At 38.0% G+C, this 14,395-nt stretch overlaps 1 protein-coding gene and 1 gene segment (V, D, J or C); both read right to left on the bottom strand.

The window, feature by feature from the left end:
• The window catches only part of LOC119013993, an 89,387-nt gene that overhangs the window by 21,175 nt on the left and 53,817 nt on the right, over nt 1-14,395 (bottom strand).
• Nucleotides 2,787-14,200, bottom strand: LOC119013995 (immunoglobulin gamma-1 heavy chain-like). The gene is made up of 9 exons (XM_037088936.1): nt 14,140-14,200; nt 13,745-14,043; nt 7,563-7,623; nt 5,681-5,971; nt 5,273-5,557; nt 4,867-5,181; nt 4,453-4,776; nt 3,783-3,922; nt 2,787-3,200 (listed from the first exon to the last, which is right to left on the bottom strand). The coding sequence occupies exons 1-9, from the start codon at nt 14,183-14,185 to the stop codon at nt 3,186-3,188; spliced, it is 1,776 nt and encodes a 591-aa protein (XP_036944831.1). The 5' UTR covers nt 14,186-14,200; the 3' UTR covers nt 2,787-3,185.

The raw sequence follows: 14,395 nt of genomic DNA, 5'->3' as shown, positions 1-14,395 counted from the left end.
TTAAAATAATTAATTATTAAACCCTCTAATGAAGCCTTTTATACTGTAAAGGTCAACACTAATATTGAGCACAGCACATTAAAGGGGCACTATGTAGTGTTGGAGAACTTCAAACTGAGAATTTTAAGATTGAAAATATTAATTAGGGAATAATACAATCTCAGACATATTTATTTTTTCTAAAACTGGATAAACAAGCTGTTCTCAGAGGAAAATAAGGCCCCCAGAACACTGTTTGAAGGTGGTGGGGTCCACATCATACAAACAAAATAAAACAGTATGAAATTGTGTTTTCTGTTTATTCAGCCATGGAAATGAAGAGAGTTTGTTTGTTTAGATTGTTTAGGGAAGATCTTCCTGTTCTGATTAAAATGTCTTCCCCAAAATTACATAGTACACCTTTAACAAAAAAAAATATATAACAGTAAAATTGAACTGTCCTTCGTCATTTATTTTCAATTCCTTAAATAAATCCAACCCCAGAAATAAAGATCAACTTTGTACTTAATGTTGCACTGACCTCTATGGGAAGAAAGGTTCAAGTCTTTTCCATTTGTGACCACATCTTGCTGTCATGTGGCATTAGATAATATTAAAAGAAGTGCAGATTGGGGGCAGTGCATATAGAAGCCAGAAGATGGCAGCACAAGCAAGTGTTAAAACCTAATTGTTCATCTTTACTGGCGGGATGCACCAAAAGAAGACCAGTGATTTAGTTCCTTACCAGCTGCTGCCTGAATGTGCATCAATCATTGATCTTACATAGACTGTAGATGCAAATAAGGTCAAAGGATTTTAATATAGACCCACATAAGTCTGGTTCTGTAAGGTCATTTAGCAAAAACATCCACTTACCATTGATATATGGAGGATTTAAAGGATTTTACTGTATTGTATTACTGTTGAATATAGGACAATTAATAATTGTGTGCGTAAGTGGTTTCACTGCACATTTGTGAAAATTCGGCTATTCAGCTCTTTCAGCAGCAAACTCTCACACCCATCGTGTACGAAGTAGCGCTACCGCAGATCATTCATCCCCACAGCCATCAGACTGTTTAACTCAAGCACTACCTGAACAATCACTTTCCACTCACTTGTTTGTTTTTTGTAAATATCTTCAATTTTCTATTGATTTTTCCATTCAACTTATTTTTGTCTGATTCTTTCCCTGTGCTCCTTGCATCTTGACAGTAAACTTCCTAGTTGTGGGATAAATAAAGCCCATGTGATCTAATCTGTTCGACATATTTGAATACACAACCACATGGAACTTAAGGCTTTTGTCTACTCATCAGTGGAAGTGAATTAAACTGTTCTGAGTGAATGTTTCCTCTTTTAAACGATTGTGTAGGGAACATGTCTGTCATGCTGCGGTTTAATTAGAGGTCACTGCATTCATTGTAAATCCAGTGCAACAGCATCATGCCAGCAACTGAGGCCACACCGAAAAGGCACTTTGTTGAAAAAGAATGATAAAATTGAAAGTGGTAGAACTGCATTATATTAAGATATAATACAGAAAAGTCACTTAGCAGCAGTAAGGGCTGCTCAGACAGCTACATGTTGTGTGTTTGCACACTAGATGGCAGTCTGGACTCACGCTTCATGCTTCTATCAACCAGCTGACATGTGGACAATAAACCAAACTGTCCATCTTGCATGAACCAGCTGAAAGTGTTAATAAGGAAATATTTCTGGACATAAAGAACGCAGGTTGAATTAATGTTCAGAATGATTGCTTCCAGTTCGCTGTTCGTGCAGTCGACTGGTTAGCTCACAGAGTAGTTGATGTGCACGGGTTTGCAAAGTCACCTGATGATGGTCACTGCATTTCCCACCTCCCCTACTTCGCTATTACATTGTTCACATTTGCACTAACTTGCTGCTGGCTCTAAATTTACAACCCCGCCTACCCCAACGCTGCTTTGCATCTCATTTAGATACTGTAAATGTCTCATTTGAGTCTTTTTTATTCTATCTGACTGGGGACAAGGTTATTGAATAGAATTAAATTCAATTGCAGTAAAAGAACTCATGAATCAACAGCTAAAAAAGTATGAGTTAATGAGTTTGTTAAAGTGGTTAGAATAAATGTGCCTCATACTGGCCCAAGTAGCTGAAACTGTGTCTGCTGATATTCTATATAACTGCACAGTACAGCAAAACAAACTAAACAATCTATAGTAAAATGTGAGTACACTCTATTGGGTATTTCTGTCCCCTCCAGCATTTCCTGCAGGACAGTTGGATGAGCTGATAAAGATGTCTGTGCATTTAGGCCTCTTCACGCCTGAATTCCCGCCGAGATGCAAATACAAGCTGCGAAAGTTTCAGGTCTCAAGTCTGAGTCTCAGGCTTCGAGGGAAGTTTATTTGTGGCTCTGACGGTTTCCAGAAAGTTTCACTTCTACAGGTGCAGTCCCTGGGGTGCAGAGGGACGGGGGAAGTGGCTCTCTAAAGACAATATGATTAGAAATGTCAGGAAACTGAAACCCCCTAGAGCTTAACCGATAACAGAAGTTTACAGTCTGTTGACTTGATGTGGTGTTAGTTTAGGTCTTCTTAGAGCCCCCTGCTGTGACTACACAATCCTCAAAAGCTTTTGATATTCATCACACAGACCCTATCAACCATATTTAATATGTAGACATTTATTCAATACATTTTTTATATGTTGCTGTGTGAATCTTATCAATACTGAGTAAAATATCTGTCAAGTTCATGATTAAAGTCAACAAAGCAACGATATCTAATCAAATTACACACTACACATAGAATACATGCATTTTTACTTGTTTATTTCATGTATGTGTATATACGTTTTACATATTATTAAAAAGTGAATACTACACTAACACACTTTTAATTACTCTTACTGCGTTAAAGAAAAGTAATCAGGTAATTTCTGTAATCAGAATGTACCAACAGCACACACATTTATTTATACAATCAATGTTTAAACTGCAGATGCATTTTTTTTATTTTTATATATGTCACAGCCAAAAACCATATCCAGTTACCTTAATCACAATTCATGATGACCCTCTGATTTAGTAGATGAACAGTATATTATCAAATCAAATGAAATATCCGAAGCGATTGAACTTAAATTTTTTTCAAACTATATAAGGAAAAAAGAAATGAAGTCCTGTAGTCGTCTCCATGCTGCGTCCATCTTGTCATTCACTGTCTCTTCATCTGAAAAAAATAGATAGAAGTGGTGAAGCTGACTCAGTTGTTGGGCCGTATCATTATCAAACATATCAACATTTCCTTCTAGATCTTGCATACAAAGCTTTTGTGGTTTGTTACTGAAAAGATGGTGATGTGTTTAATTTGTTAAATTCAATTGTCAATGTCAAACCAGCACATTTTCTATAGATGCTCTTCAAATTGAAAGTGTTGATCAGTCGAACATGGCTGTACTAATGAACTAGAAATGCTGTATTACACCACTTTGTTAAATGCAAATGAAAACTGTTATAAACGTTATTTTTTCTTCTCTTAGGTTCATTGTAGCCAGACAGAGAAATGTTCCATTTTTATCATTATTACTCTCTTTGTTGTTTCTCGTTTTATTAAGTTATACTGGATGCATTTCATCATAATGACAGACAGAAACGTATGTGTGTGTGTGTGTGTGTGTGTGTGTGTGTGTGTGTGTGTGTGTGTGTGTTTCAAATAGTTAAGTTGTTTTTAGTGGATGTATACATGCTTATTATATCTTATATAGTCTTTAGTGAGTATAATTGAACTGCAGAAGAGTTCCTGCATGTTTACCTTGACCAGGCTCAGTATCACGCTATAGAAGACAGAAGATATGAAGAGAAATACGAAGGAGGACGCAGTGGACCACAGACTGCTGTACTCATCCTCTTCACTGGCATCGTCTGTGCAGCTCAGAGTAAAAGGCACTGACTCTGAATCAATGTCAAAGAAGAAGAGGAAGGTATAGGTAGTTAGATGAGATGTGTGTATATATAAATGTGTGTGTGTGTGTTAACAGCATGTTTTGATTAACACAAGATGCCTTTGTCTCTCTTGAATAGTGTTCAGACTTGAATCATCAGCATCACTGTTTGATCTTATGTCATGTTTAAATGTGGCACAAAGCAGTGTACTACAGTGAGTTAGTGCCTTTAAGCCCAAAGTCATTCATGAAGGTGTAACACAAGAGTCTCCATGCAACATTTATTTGAAACAGTCAGCACACATCTCCAGCTGTTAGACACTGTGACACAGACAGATTAAAACACAATAGGATGACATCAGAACAGAAGGGACGACCAAAATCAACATGTTGACTCATGTGTTTTACAATCACAGAGGCCGGTGACATCACGGCGGCGCACATGTTTCCATGGCAGCGACGACACACAGGGACACAACACGGCAGCACAAAATACCACACGTAAAGCTGAATCTGCTATTCAACATTCAAGCGAGTTACCCTGGACCTTCGACACCTCTTGCGGGTCCATGCTGACATTGCTGCCAGCAGGCCAGACGTTGCACCCGATCTTATGTGTGTCCCACTTCTTCTTGGTGATGGTGTAAACACTTGTGACTGAGTAGCCAGTTTTGGTCTTCTGTGGCGGGGAGTTGATGCCATCAGTGTACTCGCCGTTCTCTTGTCCAATATGTTCTGTCCAGGCGATGTAGTAGTCCTGCAGCTTACGACTGGTGACCAGACACACCAGGGTGACCTCACTGACAGCTCCTTTGATGGCGTCCTCTTGGAGGACATGCACTGTTATTTTTGGCCTCTCTCCATCTGAAAGAGAAACACAGTTTAACCGAGTGGTTGATATATGACCATGGTGATGATGATGATGTTCACTTGACGTGTGACTGGGTGACATACCTCCCTTGTGGACAGTCAGATCTTGAACAACTGGAGTCATATCGTTTCCTTCGGCAGAACAGCGCACTTTGGTGACTCCCAGCCACTCAGTGTAACTGTGAGTCATTGTGCTGGTTTTGCTATACTGGTCACTGCTGGACTGTGTGTCTGAAGAAGTCACATTTTCGGTCACATTTTTTCCATCAGTTTGCCAGACGATTTTAGTATTGTCAACAATACTCTGGACTTTCCCAGTAATGACACACTCCAACTTAACCTGGTTGTTGCTGAAAATCTCTTTGGGACTCGGTTGGTTCAGTGTCACTGTGATGGGATCTACATAAAAGAGAGCAACATTTGTGTACTGTTATGTCACTAATGAGTTACAGAACAATAGTATTACACAATGACTGTAGTGGGTCTGTACCTTTAGAGGCCTTCTTTATGTATTTATGTGTTCCAGCGTGCGTCACCTCACATGTGTAAACATCCTTGTTGTCCCAGTCCGTTTTCTTGACGTTCAGGATATTGATAGCTGAATACATGTCTTCAACTAGCTCAGGAGTAAAACTAATGCCTCCAGAAACATCATGAGCATTCTTTTTCCATCGGACTGTAAATCCCTTTGTGGCAAAATGATCAATTGTACACACAAGGGCTTGAGTATCTCCTCGTGGCACTGATAGCAAAGCTACTTGTGGACTGGGTGGGGCTAAGAATACAAAAAAAACAGACAGATGAGTGTAAACATGAGAAAAATACCTATAAAAAAAGAGAAGAAAATTATAACTTAACATTCAAAAATCTAATGAGCAAGGTGATGCATGTTACTTACACACACGTTTTTTCAGCATCACACTCTTGGAGCCTGCAGAACAATTAAAAGAATGCTTTGCATCCCAGTCAGACTTTGGCAATTTGACCACACTGACTTTTGTGTATTTGTTGTTTTTCGGAACTGAAGGATAATGTACAGGATTCAAGCTGGTCCCATGGGAACTGGCCCAACTGAACTCAAGTTGGCTTGGGAAGAAATCAAGTGCGAGACAACCAACAGTGATTGTATTATCAGGCCCAGGTTGGCATTGAACCAAAGGAAACAGAGTCGGTGCTGCAGCAGTTTGACCTGTGAAAGAGGAAACATATCAGTACCCATGTAGGTAAATAACACATGCAGCTCACCAATAGCTTGTCATGTACCAGTTACATCAGTGACAGAGAGAATATTATGCTCCTTTGTTACGATGATCACCACTATACAATAATATATAAAAATATAAACATTCTTATTATCATTGTTCATGATAAGATGCGATCATAAGATGATTTTCCCAGCAGCAGAGGCATTTTAATCCAAATCATCTTCAAAATCCTTAATTTCTATCTCATGGTTCACTATAAAATACTTCATCAGCTAATAGTCATCCACAAGATAACACCACACCAACTGTGACTGATATCAGTTTGAATGATGAAACTAAAGAGAGACAGAATCTGCCCAAAAGATCATTTCAATTCATAATACGTTTTAATAAATAATGTGCGATTAATATATATATATTTTTTTTATCTGCTTAGCACACAGATATACAGGCTGGATCAATGTTACTGTTTCTCTTTTGATAGAAGTTAAAAATTAAATGCAAGAAAACCAACTGTGATTTTATATCCAAGAGTCGCACTGAACCAAATGAAACAGAGTGAATTTTTTTTTCAGTTTAAAGTCACATAAATACAATATCACATAAATAACACAGCCGTTTATGTGGAGATTGATGTGATTAATGATTGGTTGAATATCAATATTGGAGACCCGGATTTTTTCCAATTTTGAATAAATGATCGTACAAGTAATTATGATATAAGGAATTTAACCACGAAACTGTGAAATACCTCAATAGATGTGTAAAACCCAGCTCATGATAGTTAAGATTTTTCTATCTTTTCGACATTGTTGCAACTTCTTTTGTATTTTACCTTACATTGTCCTATTCATTCATTAAAACTGAACATATTCAGAGGACTGGAGGAACTTACACCTGAATCACTCTTTACCATTTTGCAGGAACAAAGCTCGGTTTGTCTTTAAATATCTATGCGGTATATTAATACTGTGATGATGGAATAAACACTGAAATAATCATGTGAATATAATGGATCACAGAAATCATCAACGAGTTAGAATGCCTGCAAATATGGTAGTAGAAAATTTATAATGAAATAACTAAATTTGTATCATTTTTTTCGTCCCTGTGCTATTTTAATCGCAAAATTACGTATTTAACTTCATCACTTTTCATGGGTACTTGTTTAACTGAATCATGTACTGATCCTGTATTTAAACACATAAAAATATTTAATCTGCGTCAAATTTGTGTTCCTTTAAAAAAAAAAAAAAATGTTGGTATGGTTCTACATAGTGAAATTACACTGTAGATAGAATTTCTAGAATAATCTGAATAAAAAGATTCATCAGAGTTGTCCATGTTAAGTTCAATTCAAACCACATCCTGCATTCAGTGGCAATAAATAACTCTTTCAACGCTTTCTAAGAAACAGCTCTGCTAAGAAACATCTGGCTGCTCAATTTTCTAGTTTTTCCAACATCAATATGAACCTATATAAAAAATTTCAACATTTCTCTACCACCAATATTCACATCTAAAATTGTATCTTATTAAAAAAGGTCACGTTATGTATGTTTAAAAGTGACTTACCTGATGATACTGTGACTTGGGTCCCTTTACCCCAGTAGTCAAACGCATCACAGTGCTGCGTCTGCACTCACTGCTTGGACAAAAACCTCAAGTACCAGGTTAATGGGTCAAAAAGTCATTAAGTGTTCAAAAAACGCAGAAAATCCTAGTCAGTATTATGCTGGGGTGTCATCCTATAAGCAAGCATTCTGTGTTGATTCTCAATCAGTTATTAAAGTAAAGATTTACTGTTAGATACAGTCTACATCTCTGCACTAACATTGATTTCAAACTACTTTTTAACTAACTTTTACCACTAATCTAATTACTAAAAATAATAAAGATGGTAGTTACCTCATGATGCAATCATAAATATTTTGTCCAGCCTTTTTCATCCATCACAAGAATTAGAGAGTGTAAGATTAGTGCTCTTAGGTTTTTGTACGGCTCTATATCACAGTGGCCCCAGCCATATCACAGTGATAAACCCTGATACAAAAACTAGATACTGGTGGCTTCACTGAGACTCAGGGGACCTGCAGCGTCAGGGAGGATACGAGTAGAACAGAACTTAAATTCCACTCAACAAAAATAGTTACTGAATTTTAATGTTGCACTTTATTTAAATCAGTTCATCATTGTTTTGTTTTGTTTATTTTTTATCCATCATTTCATGAATATGACTTTAGGGGGACTGTGCTCATCTGAGGAACTGAAATTATTTTTTTTTTTCACTTTTACTTTTAACTTTTAACAAATGTATTGATGCAACACCCACCCACACAGTTGTTTGTAATGGTGTTTATCATCCTCTATTCAGAACATGCTGGATAAAACTGTAGCAAGATTTTCTGCTATATTGGTTTTGAAAGGCTATATTGTTGAAAACAAACCAATAATAAAGCAAAAAACAACAGCAGTATTTTCAATGTAAATATTCAAAATATATTTTGTACGTGTATTTTTAAATATAATGAAGAAATACTAGCAGTTTTAAACATTTCAAGGGACTTGAACAACCTTGCAGAACACATTCATGTTAAACTGACAAGAATTCATGCTGTCAAAATATGCTGAAAAAACAAAATTTTTGAAACATCAAGGGAATGACTATTGTTTAAATATAGAGGTGTTTTTTTTTATTATTTCAGCAACATTTCAGCACATTTCCATAAAACATGTCAAATCACATACACATTTCTGTCCATGTGTATGAGCGAACTCTCTTGTTGGGGGGTGGAGGGGACAGCAGTGGCAGCCGCCAGGCCAGAGACTGAGACAGCATTTCAAAAACTGTAAGTGTGACAGAGCTGGATATTTTTGTCAAACCTCAGGACAGTTTCTAGCCAGGTTAGTGGCCAAAGCTCCAAGCACCAAAAAAAAAGTTTTTTTTTGTTTTGGTCTTTGTGCCTAAACCTACTCAGGCCATAAGCAAAAACATTTTCACAATTTTAAATTGAGAACAAATTGTACAGAACATGAAGTTTATATCTGTGTTGTGAAGAAACATAAATTTCACCATGTACTCTGGTAATTGGGTTGTTTATTTGATCCTTTTGGCAGCAATTAGCTTGTTGATATGAGGTGTAAGAATGTCTCAACCGTTGTTGATACACAGTAAGTTAAGTGCTGCTCAGCTTCATAAGGGAAGATCAACCTGATGATGTGTAAACTCCACACTTTGTTTCAGTTTAGCAAAGGTTATGACAGGAGCATGGTGTGCGCAGACACATCAAATATTCTGAATTAAGAGTTGATTCAGTGACTGTCACAGTGACATCTGCAGTGTAGGGCTGAACGATATATCGTTATCGTATCTATATCTAGATATGAACATTCAAGTTATTAATATCGAAAAAGAAACGATATAAACGATGTAGATTTTCCCGTCACAACAAACATCATTTTTACGATTGCCCTTGAATGCACCGCTAAGGCCAGCCAACTACAAACCTCATTTCGCTTGCTGTGCATCGACAGCTGAAGCCAACCAATGACAACCATGAGGGCGGGAGTGAGGGAGACGGAGGGAGACGGAGAGGCACGCACACACACACACACACACACACACACACACACACACAGTGTTGCCAACTTGACAACTTTCTCGCTAGATTTAGAGACTTTTCAGACCCTCTTAGCGACTTTATTTCTAAAAAGCGACTAGTGACACATTTAGCGACTTATTCAGATCATCAGGGGAAAGACGAGAAATATATTATATTCTCCTGCTGCTCAGAGTCATCGCAGTCCTCTGCAGCAGCACCGGGGTCTCTCCCCTCCAGAGCGGCTGTGCAGGCGGCAGGCCGGTGTGTCGGGGGCTGGCTGGGGCAGCAGGCGCGGACACCGCGGCCGCTCGCTCTGTTTACTCTGTTGATCCGTTAATTCTCTGACTTCTTTCTAGATTCCACTGGTACTTTACCGATAACCTGAAGCTGCTGAGTCTCGATCTTCACTTTCACTCTTTCTCTCCAGATTAGATGTCATGGTTCATCTTGTAAAAATGCACATAGTTCGTTTGATCTTCTCCCTCCCTTTACTGTTGTTACTTAAAATATATTTGTCTCTGTAGTGAGTTTGTGATAATTTGGTAATGATTCCTCTATCAACCATTTGTATATGGCTTAAAATAATCTCTTTATTTTTCTGAAAAATGCTTGGTTTTCACTGAACCCGTAGTCATATTGTATCATATCGATATCAAGATATCTGGCATGAATATCGAGATATGAAATTTTGTCCATATTGCTCAGCCCTACTGCAGTGGTTTGTGTACGGCTCTGAGGCTTCCTGTATCACTGTGGCTTGCGAGCACAATAATAAACAGCAGAATCTTCAGTCTTCAGACTGCTCATCTGCAGATACACCTGCTGTCTGCTGTTGTCTCTGGAGATAGTGAAGCGATTCTGGACCGACGTGGAATAAAGTTTAGTGCTTCCACTTGGAGCAGAAATGTGAGAAACCCACTCCAGTCCTTTTCCTTCAGCTTGTCGGATCCAGCTGATATCAGCACTACTATCTGATATTCCTGCATATGTACAGGTCAGCCTGTGGGATTCTCCATGACGCTTCACCACTGGTTCAGACTCAGTCAAAGTCTGACTGCAAACACCTGGAGAGAAAAGCAGTTTGATCAGAATGGAGCCAAACAGAAACCTTGACATACGCCAGTAAAGAGGTCAGAAGCATGTATTCACCAGAGGTCAGTGATACTATCAGAAATGTAGTTAAATACATAGTGAAAACACGTTGCATGTTTAGCTGGTGGTGTGGTTTGTCGTCAGTTTGCGGTGAGATAAATAAAGATGGAAGAGTTCAAGATTTGCATTGACTCCTCCTAACTGTGCTGAAAAAAAAGCTGTCTATGGACTGAGGGGAGTCATCTCATTCAGAGATTATTATGGTTTGCTTATTTAAGGTATTATTTACAGTGTTTTGTCTTATTTTTGCTTGTTATGTGTTTAAAGTTTCAGCACTGATCGGACAAGACATGTAATAAATGGAACAAGGAGATCCAACACTTGGTGCCTGAATCCAAACATACAGCTGCTGATACAGTTTTAGTCATTTAGTCATCACAAGTGAGGAGTAATGAGTATGAGGACACAAGACACAAAACAGACTTTTTGTAATTTAAAAAGTCTCTAGTCTAATTCTCTGTGACTTTGTGCAGTACATCTCAGTTAGAAGAGGAAGTAGTTTTTGTACAACTCTCCTGTTATTGTCTCTCACTGTGTCTCTTCTGGCACAGTAATACACTGCTGTGTCCTCAGTCTTCAGACTGTCCATCTGTAGGTAGACTTTACTGCTGGCGTCATCTCTGGAGATGGTGAATCTACCCTTGACTGACTCAGAATAATAGATAGGAGTACTAGATGTGTGTACAAGCGCGATCCACTCCAGTCCTTTTCCAGGAGCCTGTCTGATCCAGTTCCAGACTGAGCCTCCAAAGTTAAATCCAGATGTTGTGCAGGTGAGTCTGTGGGACTCTCCGGGTCTTTTAACTGCTGGTTCAGACTCTGTTATGGTCCAACCTTCAGCACCAGTCGAAACAAACAGAGCAACAACCAGGAGTGTCAGCTTTCTGTAAGCCATGTTCAAAGTCTGCTTCTGTTTTCCAATCCATGAGTCCTCTTTAAATATGATGTCAACTGGATCACTGGGAGAGTTTGTTTACAGGAAGCTCCTCCTACATCTCATTCTGCTTTTAAAGTCAAATTAGAAAATTAGATTTTTTACTTTCAATATAGTTTTGTCAAAGCATCCAGCACATTGGTTGTTATAAACTTGAGTCACATAATGATACATAATGGCTTAAATTATTTGATTAATGTTATAATGTAAATTCAAAACAGTTGCATCTGGAATTTTAGGATCATAAAAAACTAATTTTATTATAATTGCAACATTCATTCATTTATTGATTACTATGCTTGCTCTTGTTATTATATATGAATTGCAAACAAAGGTGACATGAGCTGGACAATATAATTGAATACTTCAGCCTGCTGCAGCTGGTTTATGGCTTGAAGTTTCAAAGGTTCAGTTTTCATACCGTGGATATTTGAAGCCACAGATAACCAGAAAAAACTTAGACCTTCTGTTAGATATTCTGTATGTCAGTGATCTTTTAAATAATAATTACATCTTATATTATAAGATTTGCAGTTACTACACAAATGCTGTTTTGTGTCAGCTACTATTTTCTTAACTATGGAATGAAAAAGATGTCCCTTTTTAGTCATATTTGTTTTTGTAATCAAACAAGATTCCAATTAAGCTGCATGTGTTATATATACAGTGCTGTGAAAAAGTATTTGCCCCCTTACAGATTTCTTTGTTTTTGCTTTTTTGTCACACTTAAATGTTTCATGTCATCAAACAAATTTTAATATCAGACAAAGATAACCTGATAAAATACTAAATGCAGTTTTTGAATGATGATTGAATTTATTAGGTGAAAAAAGATGTTCAAATCAGCCTGGCCCTATGTGAAAAAGTACTTTCCCCCCTTAAATCACGAATTAACAGTTATTAACCACATTATTTGGAAACCTGAGTTCAATTTCACAGCTGTACACCTGCTGTCTGCTGTTGTCTCTGGAGATGGTAAACCGGCCTTTGACTGACTCAGAGTAGTGTTGTTTGCTACCACTAGGTTGACTGATAATAGCGATCCACTCCAGTCCTTTTCCAGGAGCCTGTCTGACCCAGTTCATAGCATAGTCACTGAATGTGAATCCAGAGGCTGTACAGGTCAATCTGTGAGATTCTCCAGGCCTTTTAACCACTGGTTCAGATTCTGTCAGAGTCTGACCATCAACACCTGTTGAGACAAATAAAATGTGTCATTGGCTTGGCAGCACAAATAAAAGTTATCTTAAATTAAGATCAGTGTAGATGTTCACCTGCCCAGCAGACAGTTAACAGCAGCAGTCCTGTCCTATAGTCCATCATGTTAAACTGTGTGTCCACTGTTCTCTGTCATCCTCTCTGCAGTCAGATAAGTAGAGGAGGAAGACATCTGAGTTTTGCATTGACTCCTCCTCACAGGGAGATTTATTCACATCAGTTCAAGTGTAATTTGTCTCAGCATCATGATTTCTCGTTACTCCCCATAAGTATATTGGACAGATGAGGTCGATGATCTACTGTTCAGTACCTCTCAGTAATCAGAGAATTTCCAAAAGACAATGTAGAAAAGAGTCCTGTCAACTAATTTCTGGACTGAGTGTTTCATGAAAAATAACAACTTTTCTAAGTGACCATCTTTAACTGAAGATGTAAAATTTTAGAACTTTTTTCAGCTTTTCTAAAGTACAACTGGGAAATTTGGAAAGTTGTTAAGTTATGAAAAGCTTTTTAAAATTTCTCAAGGCATTGCAATACGTTAAAATGAATTAATTAAATGAGTCACACAATCTTCTATTGAGGGAAATGTATGTTTCTAGTCTCTTCTATACTGATGTCCACTGCAGGGGAAGTCTATTTAGATTCAACATTAAAATTCTCAACTCTTCTTCTGTCTACCAGAAACACAAAAAAGCCTTAGCAGATAGCATGAAGATACATTTTTAGCAATTCATCAGACAGTAATGGTTATATTAATGTTTGCATTTTTAACATGTCTGTGCTTGAGTCACATGGTCTCTGGGTATTTGTGCAGGTCTGTTGGTGGTTTGTATCTCTGTGGGCTGACGTACACAGTAATAAACAGCTGTGTCCTCAGGCTGCAGATTCTGTCCTGTTAGAGTCACTGAGCTGGTAGAAGTGTGTGTGTAGTAAAGAAACTTGTTCTTCAGAGCATTATTTTGATGAATTTCTCCTCCGCCCCACCGGTGCAAAATCCAGTCCATTGGTTTTCCTTCACACTGTCTGATCCAACCTGTTGCATAGCTGCCATCAGTCAAAGAATAACCAGAGACCTGACAGGTGATGGGCAAAGACTGTCCAGGCTGCACAATCTTTGAGTCTGGCTGGATGAGATCAATACTGTTCACACCTGTGGAAACACAAATCAACATTATCTCCATCATCCATCTGACTATTCAGTCTTTCTAATGTGTTTATTAGTGTGAATCCACTGAAAGCTCCTCACAGGATCCAGCAGCCAGCAGCAGCAGCAGCAGAGCTACAGAGAACATGGTTGGTATTGAAGGTGATCTGATGGGAGCTTCTCTTCTTCTGCTGCAGCTGACAGCATGATATCAAGTCTTTATAGCAGACTGTGAGGAAGTTCACTTTGCATAGAGAAGGACACTGACAGGATATAAAAGGAAGATCAACTGTCCTGTTACAAACCATCAAATACCCAGAATTGTTACATCAACATTTATTTTGAAATTGTGTCACTG

Source organism: Acanthopagrus latus, chromosome 23 (assembly GCF_904848185.1).
Source record: "Acanthopagrus latus isolate v.2019 chromosome 23, fAcaLat1.1, whole genome shotgun sequence".
Taxonomy (NCBI): domain Eukaryota; kingdom Metazoa; phylum Chordata; class Actinopteri; order Spariformes; family Sparidae; genus Acanthopagrus; species Acanthopagrus latus.
Note: the sequence above shows the minus strand (reverse complement) of the source record. Positions and strands in the feature narration are given on the sequence as shown.

Bases quoted from the DNA above. Each gene is read 5' to 3' on its own strand.
- LOC119013995 (XM_037088936.1), bottom strand. From the start codon at position 14,185: ATGTTCTCTGTAGCTCTGCTGCTGCTGCTGCTGGCTGCTGGATCCT. The intron at 5,972-7,562 runs GTAAGTCACTTT...CCTCTTTCACAG, and splicing joins CCAAGTCACAGTATCATCAG to GTCAAACTGCTGCAGCACCG. The intron at 4,777-4,866 runs GTATGTCACCCA...TTTCTCTTTCAG, and splicing joins TCTGACTGTCCACAAGGGAG to ATGGAGAGAGGCCAAAAATA.